General features: G+C 47.1%; 1 protein-coding gene across 4 annotated transcripts in view; it reads right to left on the reverse strand.

Annotated features, from left to right (window-relative positions):
* Window positions 1–6450: 6450 nt before the first annotated feature.
* ARHGAP26 (Rho GTPase activating protein 26) overlaps window positions 6451–13264 on the reverse strand; it is a 421272-nt gene continuing 414458 nt past the window's right edge. For all 4 annotated transcript variants that reach the window (XM_036312015.1, XM_036312018.1, XM_036312017.1 and 1 more), the window contains one exon: window positions 6451–12173. In XM_036312015.1, the coding sequence (XP_036167908.1) occupies window positions 12085–12173 (89 nt within the window). In that variant the 3' untranslated portion in view covers window positions 6451–12084. The remainder of the gene's footprint in view (window positions 12174–13264) is intronic.

Below are 13264 nucleotides of genomic sequence, written 5' to 3' on the forward strand. Positions count from 1 at the left end.
AGGGTTGATTTGAAGATTAAATGAGATGATGCATGTAAAGCAATTAGTACAATGCAAGTGCTTCATAAAAGAGACTTACTTCATCACCATCACCAGCCATGGGACAGGCCAGCCCCATCTCACTGTGGGACACCGGGGAGAGTCTCACTTGGGAAGAGTCCTGAGTGGAAGGCAGATGCTCTCTGTGCCCTGCAATTCCTTGCCCAGCAATTGCTTTTAGTTCTCATGCTCTCTCCTCTGGCTCTTTTTCAAATCAAGAGGGGGTTAAAATCCCAAGAAAACTCTCTGCTTTTTAGCCTTGGCAGGTTAGGCTGGAAACAATGCCTGTCCCACCAGAAGACACACGCTCCTGGGACTTCCCTGGCAATCCCCTAAAGGTCTGTCACTGGCAGCCGATCAGTGTGGGGAGGCGGACTGTCTTTAAATTGTCACATTTTTTTAAAAAAAATTGCACATTACATATTTCCAGTGAGCAAAAGATGGCTATGGGAGCTGCCTCCTGGCTGGATCCTCAGGGGCAGTGGGACTGGCCAAAGGCTGCAGCTGTAGTCCCCGGAGCTGCCCAGAAAACCAGGAGTGTCTGCATGGAGCTCCATAAATGGGGAGCTATTCACCCAAGATGAGTGAGCAAAGGGCTCTTAGAAGGAAAGATTTCAATCAAAACATGCCCCGCTCTTATTCCAGCCACTGCAAAGCCAAAGCTGAGTGTTTGCCAGACATCATGCTTTCTGGAGGGCTCGTGGCTGAACGGGCATAATGAGGTTCTTGACATCGGTTATGAAAAGGAGGAGGATGGAAGAACCAAGTCAAAAACGGAAGGAAAAACTTCTGTCCAATTAAAAAGTGTTGCCCTAACTGGTTTGGCTCAGTGGATAGAGCGTCGGCCTGCGGACTGAAGGGGTCCAGGTTCAATTCTGGTCAAGGGCATGTACCTTGGTTGCGGGCACATCCCCAGGAGAGGGTGTGCAGGAGGCAGCTGATCGGTGTTTCTCTCTCATTGATGTTTTTGGCTCTCTGTCCCTCTCCCTTCCTCTCTGTGAAAAATCAATAAAATATATTAAAAAAAATAAAAATAAATAAAAAGTGTTTACGCATTGATGTAAAACTATGTATATAACTATAAAGAAATTTTAAAGATGTTAAGAGCATGTAGGCTATAGAAGCAGACCTATTAGTATGTTGGAATTTTAGTTTCACCACTCCCTAGCTTGTGTGACCTCCCTGATCTATAAAATAAGGGTAATTTCAGTACTTCATTCATGTTTTCAAGATTGAATTAACGCACGTAGTGTCTGGTACGTAGTAAAACAGTAAGACATGTTGGCTGACATTGTTGGTCATTGAGAGAAAAGGCTAAGGTGGGGGGTGGGAGAGGGTGAATAGCTGACAATTCCCCAGAAGCCCTCATGCTCTGCTCATAGTGAACTCACCTCTCCCCTGCTCTCCCGCATGCCTTGGTCCTTGCTGTCCTTGTGCGTGGGGCACTTTCCACCTGCAAATGCATCTCACTCTTTCAAAAACTGCCTCCAATGTCACTTCTTCGGTGATGCTTTCTCTGGTATCTGCCTCCCAAATAGAAGGGATCACTCTTCCTCAGAGCCCAAGACTACCTGCCAGCACGTGGCCAATGCGGCCTCGTGCACACACGCCTATCACCGAGGCCAACGGTGAGTTCCCTGAGGCAGAGATGGTATCTATGCCTCCTGGTTTCAGCAGCTCCCGGCACAAGAGATGGCCAAGAAGTGTTGGCTGGATGGAAACATGAAGATGGTGGGTGATGGCTCTAAAAAGGTGATGGCCAGTCGTTCTCCACTCTAAGGAAAAACAAAGTAAATGGACATAAGCTGCACCCTGGGAACTTCAGTTAGGTTAAAGACTTCCCTTCATGATATGTTAGATCCCAGACCAAGTTCCCATGGGACAGTGTGGAATTTTCTTTAAGGGTCCTTAAAAAATGAATACTTTTTATTTTGGGGGTAATTCTGATGTGGGTTTGCTTGAAGGCAAGTTCCCCAGCCTGGTATGAAGTTTGTAAAATAAACCATACGTAATTCAGGTGACAGCAAAGGGTCTTTTGGCTTTTGGTCAACCAGTTCTCCAGATGGTTCCCTGTGCCAAGAGCCTAGCAAGGAGGCTGGGAAAGAATGTGGCTGTGTGTGCCTGAATGGAAGGGGCGAAGTCTCTGCCAACAGCCCAAATCCCAGGACGAGAGCAAGTGGAGTAGCCTGCCAAGGGCAATGAAGTCACCTTGCATTCAAGTCCGCAAGTCTAACGACGCCCAATTTCTTTCTTGCCCCCAGAACTTTCGAGTAAAGCAGGGAGGGACTATAGCTGACAGCAGCGCTTTACCCGAGTTCTTTCACTTGCTGTTGGGCACCTGCTGTGTGCCAGGCCCTGAGCTGGGTGCTGGGCAGCGATCGGTCAACAAGGCCTGGTCTCTGTCCTCACTGAGCTGTTTATTAGGAGAAAAACAGGCCCCAAACATTTTGTGACAAATAATTAATTATAGGTAGAAAGTACTACAAAGGGGCAAAATGATGTGATTAGGAGAAAAGGTGGGAAAAGAAGGACTGCTGTTCTTTACTGCCATTCCTGCCTCTCATTTAACACAGGTGAGGCAAGCCTTCCCATCCCATTAGGGTGGGCACAAGGCCTGGAGGGGAAAATGTGATTTGTTACCTAGAGAAAGGACCCGTGAATTCAAGTCCTGACTAACTCGCTAGCTTGCCTTGGGAAAGCCTATTAGCTACCTAGGTTTTAGCAAATCAAGGCTGGGACTGGCCTCCTGGGGTTACACACAAAAAACAGCTACACGCGTGAGAGGAGTTGCTACGTGCTGTGAGATACAGTGGGTCGAGGTTTTGATCATTTCACCCTAAAACCTTCCTGCTTTGGTCTCCGTTGCCTGGCTCTGTCTGGGTAGCGCAGGGTGGCATTCTGAAGGGTGGAGCCCTGGCGGGGCATGCTCCTCCCTCTCCTATGCAACGAGCCTCATGCACCCTGAGCAGTCACTGCCTCCGTCAGAGGCTCCCTTGGCTGATGTGCAGCCTGAGCTCAGGCCATCCTGACTCACTCAGTAGAGTTAATTAGCTGCAGCTCAGCTTAGTGCTACTAAAAGCAGGGGTAGGAGAGATGTGCATGTGAGTGGAGTTTGAAAAAGAACCGAGAAAAGACAGAATTAAAGCCCCGACTTAATTCCCAAGACAGCAAACGTGTTTGGGGCCTGAGAAAATCTCTTATTTACCTCATTTCAAGTGTCAATCAAGCCCATTTCTAAACAAGGTGCTCTTATGACCAATCACAAAGCCAGAACAAACAGGTGAGAAACACCAAGCAAACCATAAGACACAAGTTGAGCTCTGGTCTTGAGTGGCTGCTAAAAGCAGAGTGAAAAACATAAGAACACAAACCCTTTTCTGTTAAAAAAAAAATCTGTTGGAAAGGCCAAAGCATAAAAAACACACAGATACCTACCGTATTCTTCGTTCCCTGCATGGTGGGTATCAGACACATGGGCCTTGTGGAGGTACCTGGTGACCTCACACATGTATGAGGCTTCAGATGCTGGGGGAACTTTCCAGGCCAGGTGCAAGCTCAGTGAAGGCAGCAGGTACTGAGTCTGGGCTGTTCATAGGGGTAAGCCAGTGCCTTGTTAAGTGACAAATGAGAACAGTATAAACCAGTGATGGCGAACCTATGACACGCATGTCAGAGGTGACATGCAAACTCATTTTTTTTGGTTGATTTTTCTTTGTTAAATGGCATTTAAATATATAAAATAAATATCAAAAATATGTCTTTGTTTTACTATGGTTGCAAATATCAAAAAATTTCTATATGTGACAGAGCACCAGAGTTAAGTTAGGGTTTTTCAAAATGCTGACATGCCGAGCTCAAAAGGTTCACCATCACTGGTATAAACAGCTCACACATCACCGTGTGTTCAAATGGCCACCCCTTCAGAACCACGCACCAAGGGAGCCTAGACTCCTGTTTCCCCGGGGCAAGTTTCTGGAACCAGAAACTTCACCCCTGGTCCTCTAGCCCAGGCTCCCCTGCCCTTTCTCTCCCCATCCTCTGCTCCCCCTGCAGAAGCCAGGTGCACCTTGTAAACCTGGCCTCTAGACTCCAACTCAGTATGTACTTGGAAGGCATCCTATCTAATAAAAGAGAAACATGGTAATTAACGTACGACCGCTACCCTTCCCATTGGCTAATCAGGGCGATATGCAAATTAACTGCCAGCCAAGATGGCGGCCGGCAGCCAGGCAGCTTAAACTGAACATGAGGCTTGCTTGCTTCAGTGACAGAGGACTGCAACGTTCCCCGCCTGCCTTGCCGGCCTCTGAGCTTGCAGTTTAAGAAACATTGTAACAAATATAGACGCTAAACAAAACCCCAGAAACCAGCTTTCAGCTGGCCGGGATCTCAGAGCTGGAGTTATACATTGTTTCGATTATAGAACCCAAAGAAACCAGATACCTTCTTTCAGCAGCTGAAGCCTCAGAGTTGGAGCCAGAGCTAAAGCTGGCCCAGAATAAAAAAAGAAAAAGAAAAAAAGGAGCAGTTGGGAGCTTCAGTCCCAGCCTGAAAACAGCCCTCAGCCCCTCACCCAGACTGGCCAGGCACCCCAGTGGGGACCCCCACCCTGAAGGGTGTGTGACCAGCTGCAAACAGCCATCATCCCCTCATCCAGGCTGGCCAGGCACCCCAGTGGGGACCCCCACCCTGATCCAGGACACCATTCAGGGCAAACCAGCCAGTCCCCACCCATGCACCAGGCCTCTATTCTATATAGTAAAAGGGTAATATGCCTCCCAACACCGGGATCAGCGTGACAGGGGGCAGCGACCAAACCCCCTGATCGCCCTGTGGCTCTGTGTGTGACAGGGGGCGGGGCCACAACCTCCCTATGGGCCCTGCTCTGTTCCTGACAGGGGAAGGCGCCCCAACCCCCTGATCGGCCCTGATCTGTGCCTGATAGGGGGGAGCTCCCCAATCCCGATCGCCCTGCGGCTCTGTGTGTGACAGGGTGCAGCGCCCCAACCCCCCCACCCCATGGGCCCTGCTCTGTGTGTGACGGGGTAGAGCCATAACCTCCCCATTGGCCCTGCCCTGAGTGTGACAGTGGCGGTGCCCCAACCCCCTGATTGGCCCTGCTCTGTGGGTGATAGAGGGCGGCACCCCAACCCCATGATCCGCCTTGCTCTGTGTGTGACAGGGGGCAGTGCCCCAACTCCCCTATTGGCCCTACTCTGTGACAGGGGGGAGCTCCTCAACCCCCTGATGGGCCCTGCTCTGTGCATGACAGGGGGGAGCTCCTCAACCCCCTGATGGGCCCTGCTCTGTGCATGACAGGGGGTGGCGCCGCAACCTCCCCATCGACCCTGCCTTGAGTGTGACAGGGGGTGGTGCCCCAACCCCCAAATCGGCCCTACCCTGAGCGTGACTGAGGGTAGCATCACAACCGCCCGATTCGCCCTGCTCTGTGCATGACAGGGGGCGGCGCCCCAACTCCCCAATCGGCCCTGTTCTGAGCCTGACCAGGGGCTGCACCTAGGGATTAGGCCTGCCCTCTGCCACCCGGGAGCAGGCCTAAGCCAGCAGGTCATTATCTCCCGAGGGGTCCCAGACTGCGAGGGGGCACAGGCCAGGCTGAGGGACCCCCCTCCCCCGCCCCCCCAGTGCACAAATTTTTGTGCACCGGGCCTCTAGTATGATGAATAAAAAGGCTGAATAATATGAGTGACCCGGGATTCATGTTGCAAGTAACTGAGTTGCAAACCTGTGGGTCATGCCCAGCTGTTGGTGGGACTGCCTGTGTTCTGGCTCTTTGATTATTCCACACCACGGCAATGAAGTTCCAGAAAATGGTTGATTGGAAAATCAAATTTAGGAAGAAAAAAACCCCAATATGTACTCTAGGAGATAAAGTCAGAAATGTTTATTGGGATACGATTCTTTGGAGCTGAACTGTTTAACATGCATGATGGCTCTTCCTTAAGGGCACCGGCATTTGACCTCTTTCTAAGGAAACCGAAGCTCAGAGCATGTCAGACATCAGAATCAATTGTCACCAGACCCACAGGAGCCCAGGTGGGTGACTTTTGTTGTTGTTAATCCTCACCCAGGATACTTTTCTATTGATTTTCAGGGACAGTGGAAGAGAGGGAAAGACAGAGAGAAACATCGATGTGAGAGAAACACATCGATTGGTTGTCTCCTGCATGAGCCCCAACGAGAGCCTGGGCTGAAGGAGCCTGCAACCAAGGGTATGTGCCCTTGAACAGAATTGAACCCAGGACCCTTTGGTCCACAGGCCGATGCTCTATCCACTGAGCTAAACCGGCTAGGGCCAGGTGACTTCTGATTATGGTCCCTGCTGTTTTGAAGATATATTAAAATATGCACGTCAAAAAGTTACCAGAAGCGTAAGAAAAAAACAGACTATCAAATGGAAAAGTCATTTAATTCAAAAATCATACTTCCACTTGTTTTATTGGGATTGTCACGTAAACCAAACAAATGTATGAAGGCCAAGTTTCAAGGCCACTCAACCGAAATTGTACTTCTTTATAGATATGCTTTGTGATGCAAAAGCACATTATTTTAAAGCTTGAACATGGCAAAACTGTTTCATTAATAACAGGAGAAAAGTTCTATTCTAGTCACAAATTACTTTTTAATTACAGAATTGGATTCTACACACCAGTCAATATTCAATACTGAACTGAAGTTTAAAACAGTGCATTATTTATGATTTATAAAAACATTAAAGTGCCATTTTTAAGTACTTTATTGATATTATACCACACTGCACTTGTATAATATACTCAAAGGTAGCCTAAATTATGAATTAAACATGCAGATATTTTCTTCTCCAAAATATGGACCAAATGTCTTTTAGAGTGCTTCTGAACACTAGTCTAGTATTAGCTATTGAACACTTATGCGTTTGATCTTTTTTCAAGACGACTTTTAATAAGTTAATATGGAATACAGCTGTAGATAGTAATCATTTAATATGAACGAAGTTTTAAAATGGCACTTCATTTACATGTCTGGTCATTTTGATAGTCAATCAACAGCCTCTCTTGTTTCTTGAATTCTCAACCTTCAACTCTTAAAGGCTGCGAAGGCTCAGCAACCGCCAGTTTAGTGAGTTTCTATGAGTATCTTTACATGTGCAAATGTGCACCATACATACATCCACAGACACATACTGATACATGTATACTTTAGAACTGTCAGAGGAGCTGCTTTCACAGGTACTTGGTTGCCTCTGGCATCTGGATCCCCAAGGAGGCACTCACAGGTGTCTGAACAACTTTGTAGAGATGGTCCATGCAGAATGGCGTAGAATGTCTTGATGTCTCCAGGTTATTCCGACATCTTGATGACCAGTACTCTGGTTCTTACTACACTCAGAAGAATTTTGACCTAATACTAACTGCTACCCTTATATGGGGTTTAGGGCAATGCCAAGCCTTTGTTCTCTAAACCATTCCACCTTCAAAGATGTTTCTATCTTGTCGTGTCCTATAAAACTTTTGTAAACATATCAGTGGTGAACTTTTTTGTGATAGATTTTTTTTTCTTCCTGTATTAAGAACTATACTTATCACTCTTAAAAAAACTCAAAGTTCTTCAGTCTGGTTCGCCTTTTTCTTTCTCTGCTCCTATCATTGCTTTTCACCCAATACTTTCCCAAGAATCCGTGTGCTTCCGCTGGAAGACCACAATTCAGCAGGACTGGCTCTGAATGACGTCTGCACTCTCTAGGGTCCCTCCCTCTGCTTTGGGGAGCTCTTTAGTTAGACAACCTGCTGGGTTCTGTCTCAGGCACGCTGTGGAATTGTGCACAGTGCACTGCTCTGCCACTGTTGTCATTCTGACGCTAAGATTACAGAGTAGTTCTGCACCTGGCAGATCAGCGTGGCTGCCAAACACATTTGAGCACAAGATAAATTTTTAAAACACCAGTACAGGGTGTGTGAGAGGACACCCAGCTAACTTAAAGAGATGTGGGGCAGGGTTGTCTAGGTAATTGGTAACTGTCGAGTTTGCCAGAGATGACAGATAACTCCTGGGACAGAACACCTAGGACACTCCTTTGAAAGCCAGGCAGCTTGAGAGGCTGTTTGGTTTCTTCAGTGCTGGCGACCCACTTGGGTGATGCGGTGGCTCATCAGACATTCAATACGAGGGAAACTGCAGGTGCCATGATGGCCACTGTTGTACCTGGCTGTCCTGTGTCTACAAAGATGGGTGGTCCAGACTTGTTTTTGGAAAGAGAAGCCAGAGGATGAAAGGTGCCAACAGTCACTAAGAGGTGATCAAGTTATCATCAATCATTTCTGTCTCCCTAACGCTCAATCTTGGATGTTTTTGGAGTCAGGACTGAACTTTTGGTGAGAACGGGTTGCTGTTTTCAGGAGACACAAATGCAGTTGGTAGAAGGACTTCCTTTCAAGCTAGATATGGCACACACAATCATGGGGTCCTGACCAGTGCCTGAGAGACCTTGTCACGAGGAGCTTGACTGTCCTGATCTCTCTCTCTCTGCCTCTGTTAATACAAAAATCTCAGCAAAAGTGGATAAACTCGAATGGGGCTGAACAAAACATTTGGTCTGACAAGAAAACACATTGGCCATTGAAATACTAAAACAGTAAGCTAAAAACTGGCTCTAATTAAGGATACCAAGGAAGGCGGCTTATACTGGTCTACCCCTATACGTTTATTTTTGAAAAGAGAAGAGAATATCACCGTTCTTGAGTGAATCAGGAATCTACTTGCCTGGGGGCAGGGGTTTGAAACTAGTTGTCTCCTTAGGACATGGTATTCTGTAGACATAGACTTCTGTGAGTACCTGAAGGAGTGAGAGACTGATCTTATTACCCAACAAAGGCTCAGGCTCTATATGCCCAGCAGATCCCAGGGCCTTACAAAAAAAAACTAGGCTCCCTGGGGAAGCTCAGGGACCTTGGTCAACAGTCTTCCACTCTAATGCCTGGTTCACACCCCTAATATGTCCTCAAGTTCCCTGTTCAAGCAGAGCCAATAAGGGGTCGGGGGACAGAGACAGTGAAGATGGGAAATCTACTTTTAGTCTCCAGAATACTTCCTATTTGTCAGCTCCTTTCATATGCAGTTTTTCCAGTTCTGTAGCCAATGGGGAGGGGTAAGCCTGACTGGGCCAAGAGATGGAGCAGCCATCTGCCACAGGTCCAGCATGGCCACAGGGATGCTGGGAAGGGATCTACCTAAAAATTCCCGTTGGCAGCAGCTCTATTTCCCCCTGGCTTCAAATCAGGGCCAACTGAGGAGGGAGGGACATGTTTCCAAGTGGTCAAGCCGGGGCCAAGTGTCCACTGGCATGCTCCAGCGAGGACTACCGGCCAGGGCCTGCACCTTTCTCCTCCATGTTAGCTCTAGTCAAGGTCCCACGGGCTGGTGACAATATAAAATATGTTAAAAGCATCACATTGCACTCCTCCTATTTGGGAAGCACAGCGGAATAGTGTGCTTGTCCCCTCAGGCCCTTGGAACAGGTCCCTAGGAACAGGTCCCTAGGCTGTTCCAAGTCCACAGGGAGTAGGTGGGGCCTATTCATAAATTTCCTTCTTGGGTTTTCAGTGATAGCTTTCCCAAGTCCTATCCGGGTTTGCCCCTTGCTCCCTGACCCCGTGGTAGTGTCTCAACTGCTCCTGGGGGAGCTCCTGGGTGGTCGCTGTGCCACCCTGAACCCACGAACTGAGTCACGATGGCAAACTCCCAGGAACTTGGAAACCAGCTATAAAGCGCTAACCACACATTCTCCAATCCTCTTTGGAGTTTTTTCCCTGGTTTGGGGTTACAGGAAATTTGAGATGAACAGGAAGGGCATGAACATGTCCAGAGAAAGGAGAAGCCACAGTATACTAAGAATAAAAGATCCTAAGAAGCCAGTTTTCCTCAGAACTTGGACACACACAACATTTACAAATTCACTTGGCTTCATTCATAAAGTATTAGAAGATGTGCAGAAAAAGGAATACGCAATTATCCTATATCCTTCTGTCCTGATATCCTGGGATACCAAGAAACACACCTGAGAATAAAAATGAAAAAAATAAGTCTAAGTCCTGGCCCCAACTATTTAATCCTGAGCTGAGTAGGAGGAGGAGTACTTGGAAAGATTCTTTACCTGATGATGCTCTTTCCATCTCCAAACCCAAAGCCCAAGAAATGCTCAAAACCACCTCTGGATAAAGAAGACTGGACACCATCAATGTGTTATGCCCACTGACAAGCACCAGCAGAGCATGCGCAGAAATACCTTCTCCTTCCTCAAGGCCAGGAGGTATATGACCTGACTCCCTTCGAGATTGAGACCCATCTTTCCTTTTTATACACACTTGTTCAGCAATCAAAGCTTAAAATGTGTGGGGCAACTAGCTTCAAGAATATCAAATATAAAACTTTGCCATATAGTTATTTCAAATCACTCTATTTACAGGTTTATCTTTTCAAAAAAATGTAAAAGATACAGTAATCCAACACAATTCAAGTTTTTCTTTTCTTCTTTCAACTTCCCTAAAGAGGAATTCCAGGAGCAGGATACACTCTGAAGTGTGGCTGCCATCGGAGGGGTCCGGGAGCCTGACAGTCCATCAGTCTAAAGTTTGTCGGCCCAGAGCCACTCTTGCAAGGACATTCAAGTGTGGAAGATCCCGGGGACTCTGTCCTTTGGAGGCCAAGTGAATCTGAAGTGTCCAGGCCGAACTTCCCCACCCACCTTCTATGCCTCAAGCTTTTGGTGTCCTCCTGAATCACAATGGCTCATGACATTAATCTCATGCCTCAAAAGCCTGAGAAATAATTCCCTTTTTCTGAGTGGCAGTGAACATATATGTCCTTTTAAACAATAGGCCATAGGGCTAGACTAGGAATTGGCCCTGAAAACCACCAGGGCATCTGAAAACTGCCAGGGGTGGTCAGTGATGGGCTAGAGGCAGGCGAGGGCAGGGGCAAGGACAGGTAAACGGGAGGCCATTAGGGACTGAGGCAGGAAAGGGAGGGTGTCACCCATTGGGAGGCAGCAAATTGCCCTCTAGAAAGCAAACACCAGTTACATAGAAGAACAGAAATATTAAGCCTGGATGTAATTTAACCTCAAGAGGTTACTAGCGTTTACTCCAAATATATCCTGATGCTGCTGAAATAAATCAGAAAGGAAACGTTCCCAGTTGCTATTCTGTCTGCCCTACGCAGACCACGCTCATTTCTTGATCTTCTGCGTTAGGTTATTGGAAAACCATTCAAAAAACTATCCAAAAGGGGGGAGAAAAAAATATGTGATGCAAAGAGAGTGTGTTATATATATTTTTTTTTTGGTTTGGTTTAGAGTAGGTTGGGTTGCCATGGTTACGAGGCGATGGCAGCCCTTGGTGGCAGAGAAGTTCCTAGCTTGGGAGGCGGGGAATGTGGGGTGTGTGTGCTCCCTTGCATGAGAGGACTGGACTGAATTCTGCTGATGCTGGGCCAAGGCTGTTTTAGAGATGGTGAGAGATTGGATCTTATGTAAACAGTGCTGTAAGCCCTCTCCATCCTGCATGCAAACAAACAGCCCCAGCAGCCTGGAGCCCCATGGGTCTTGAGTATGGAGAGGTGGGTTAGAGCGTCTGCTGTAAACAAGAGCAGTGGCCCAGCCTGGATCTCGGAGCCGTGACCCAGCCCCACATGCTCTTAAGGATCTTCCACTTCCAGAAGGTTGGGAATTTGGGGGGCTGTTGAGACAAAAGGAGTGCTCCCCATTAGGGTGCTGAACGAGAGAGATGGCTGCGCCAGCCTTTCTCTCTGTTTTCAAAATAAATGGCCTCCCCTGCTGATTTACTTCTGTTTCTTGCAATGTCACCACAGGTCAGCTGAGATGATCGTGGGGATGGGTGACACCAAAGTTCACAGAAACACTGGTGTTGACAGGGAGCAGCAGAGTCAGTCACCCTGCACTTCTCGGTGGCAGAGAAATGCCCTGCAACACTGGACTCAACAGTTGTCATGGATACCATGGAAAGCTCAGCAGTTCTGCTGGGCCCACGGTTAGAGGAACTCCACATAGTTCTCGGGGATGAGGCCCGTCTTTCCATTCAGAGTCCCCTCCAACCAGCCTGGCTCCTGAGACGGGTGAACTGTAACAGGAAGGGGAGAGAGCAAGAAGAGATGATGTTACAGATAGGGCGGGAGGGGGATGTGTGCTGCATCTGCGGTTGTGAGGGTGAAGGAAGTTTGCTCAGTAAGTTACATAATCCGAGGACTTGCTTAAACCAGAGCTTCTGAACCTTTTGTGGGACATAAGCCTTCTGATGAAGGCTATTCTGGACTTCTTTCACAACAAAAATGGAAACAGAGACAGACATTACATATTCTGCATATAATTTTAAGGGTTTCATAGATTTCCTGAAGGTGCTTGTTTAAACTAAAAAGAAGGGACAGATGTTAGGTTGGAGTTCACAGTTATGGTGCACAATCTGTATATTCATCTATGTATCCATCCGTCCATCCATCCATCCATCATCCATCCATCCATCATCAATCCATGTACTTATCTATCTACCTAGTACCAAGGAGTGGCCAGAAAGGACTGCTAAGAACTAGCCTTTAAAGATAACTAGCTTCTAGTCATACATTTGACCCTTGCCTTCTGCTTCTAATTTCCTTGAAAATTCCCTCTGCAGGCTTTTTGATTGATTTTGTTTTTGTCTTTGCATTTTATAGTCTTTCAATAGCCTTTTCTCTATTCCACCCATACTCTTTCTTAGCTTTTTTCCTGTTCTCTAGAATGTTTGACCTTCCTGTAAACAAGTCTGAAAGTTGACCTCTTCCTCTCTCTATGACAACTTTCAAAATTTCTGCCCCTTTGGTTTTTCAATATCCAAAGAATATATACCCACTTCTGTGACATTATAATCCATCTCCATGGAAACTACTGTGATATTTCAAAGATTATATAAAATCCAGCTGAGTCTGCAAAGTAGTCAAAGTAGGAAGAAAGAAATAAGGAACTGTGGGACTTGGAGATGGGGGGGGGGTGCTCATGCTTATGAGCTGAGTAACCACTTGGTTGAGGCAGGGCATCTGCTATTAATGGACTAGGAAAACTCCAATTTTCCGAGATTGCTTGGAGAGAATGAATTTTCCCCTATTCCCTTCCTAGGCTAATTAAGTGACTTCCTGAGCTTGTTTTAGAAAAGCATTACTGCCAACACTACCATACAAATCT

The sequence above is a fragment of the Myotis myotis genome, unplaced genomic scaffold (genome assembly GCF_014108235.1).
Source record: "Myotis myotis isolate mMyoMyo1 unplaced genomic scaffold, mMyoMyo1.p scaffold_m19_p_6, whole genome shotgun sequence".
NCBI lineage: Eukaryota > Metazoa > Chordata > Mammalia > Chiroptera > Vespertilionidae > Myotis > Myotis myotis.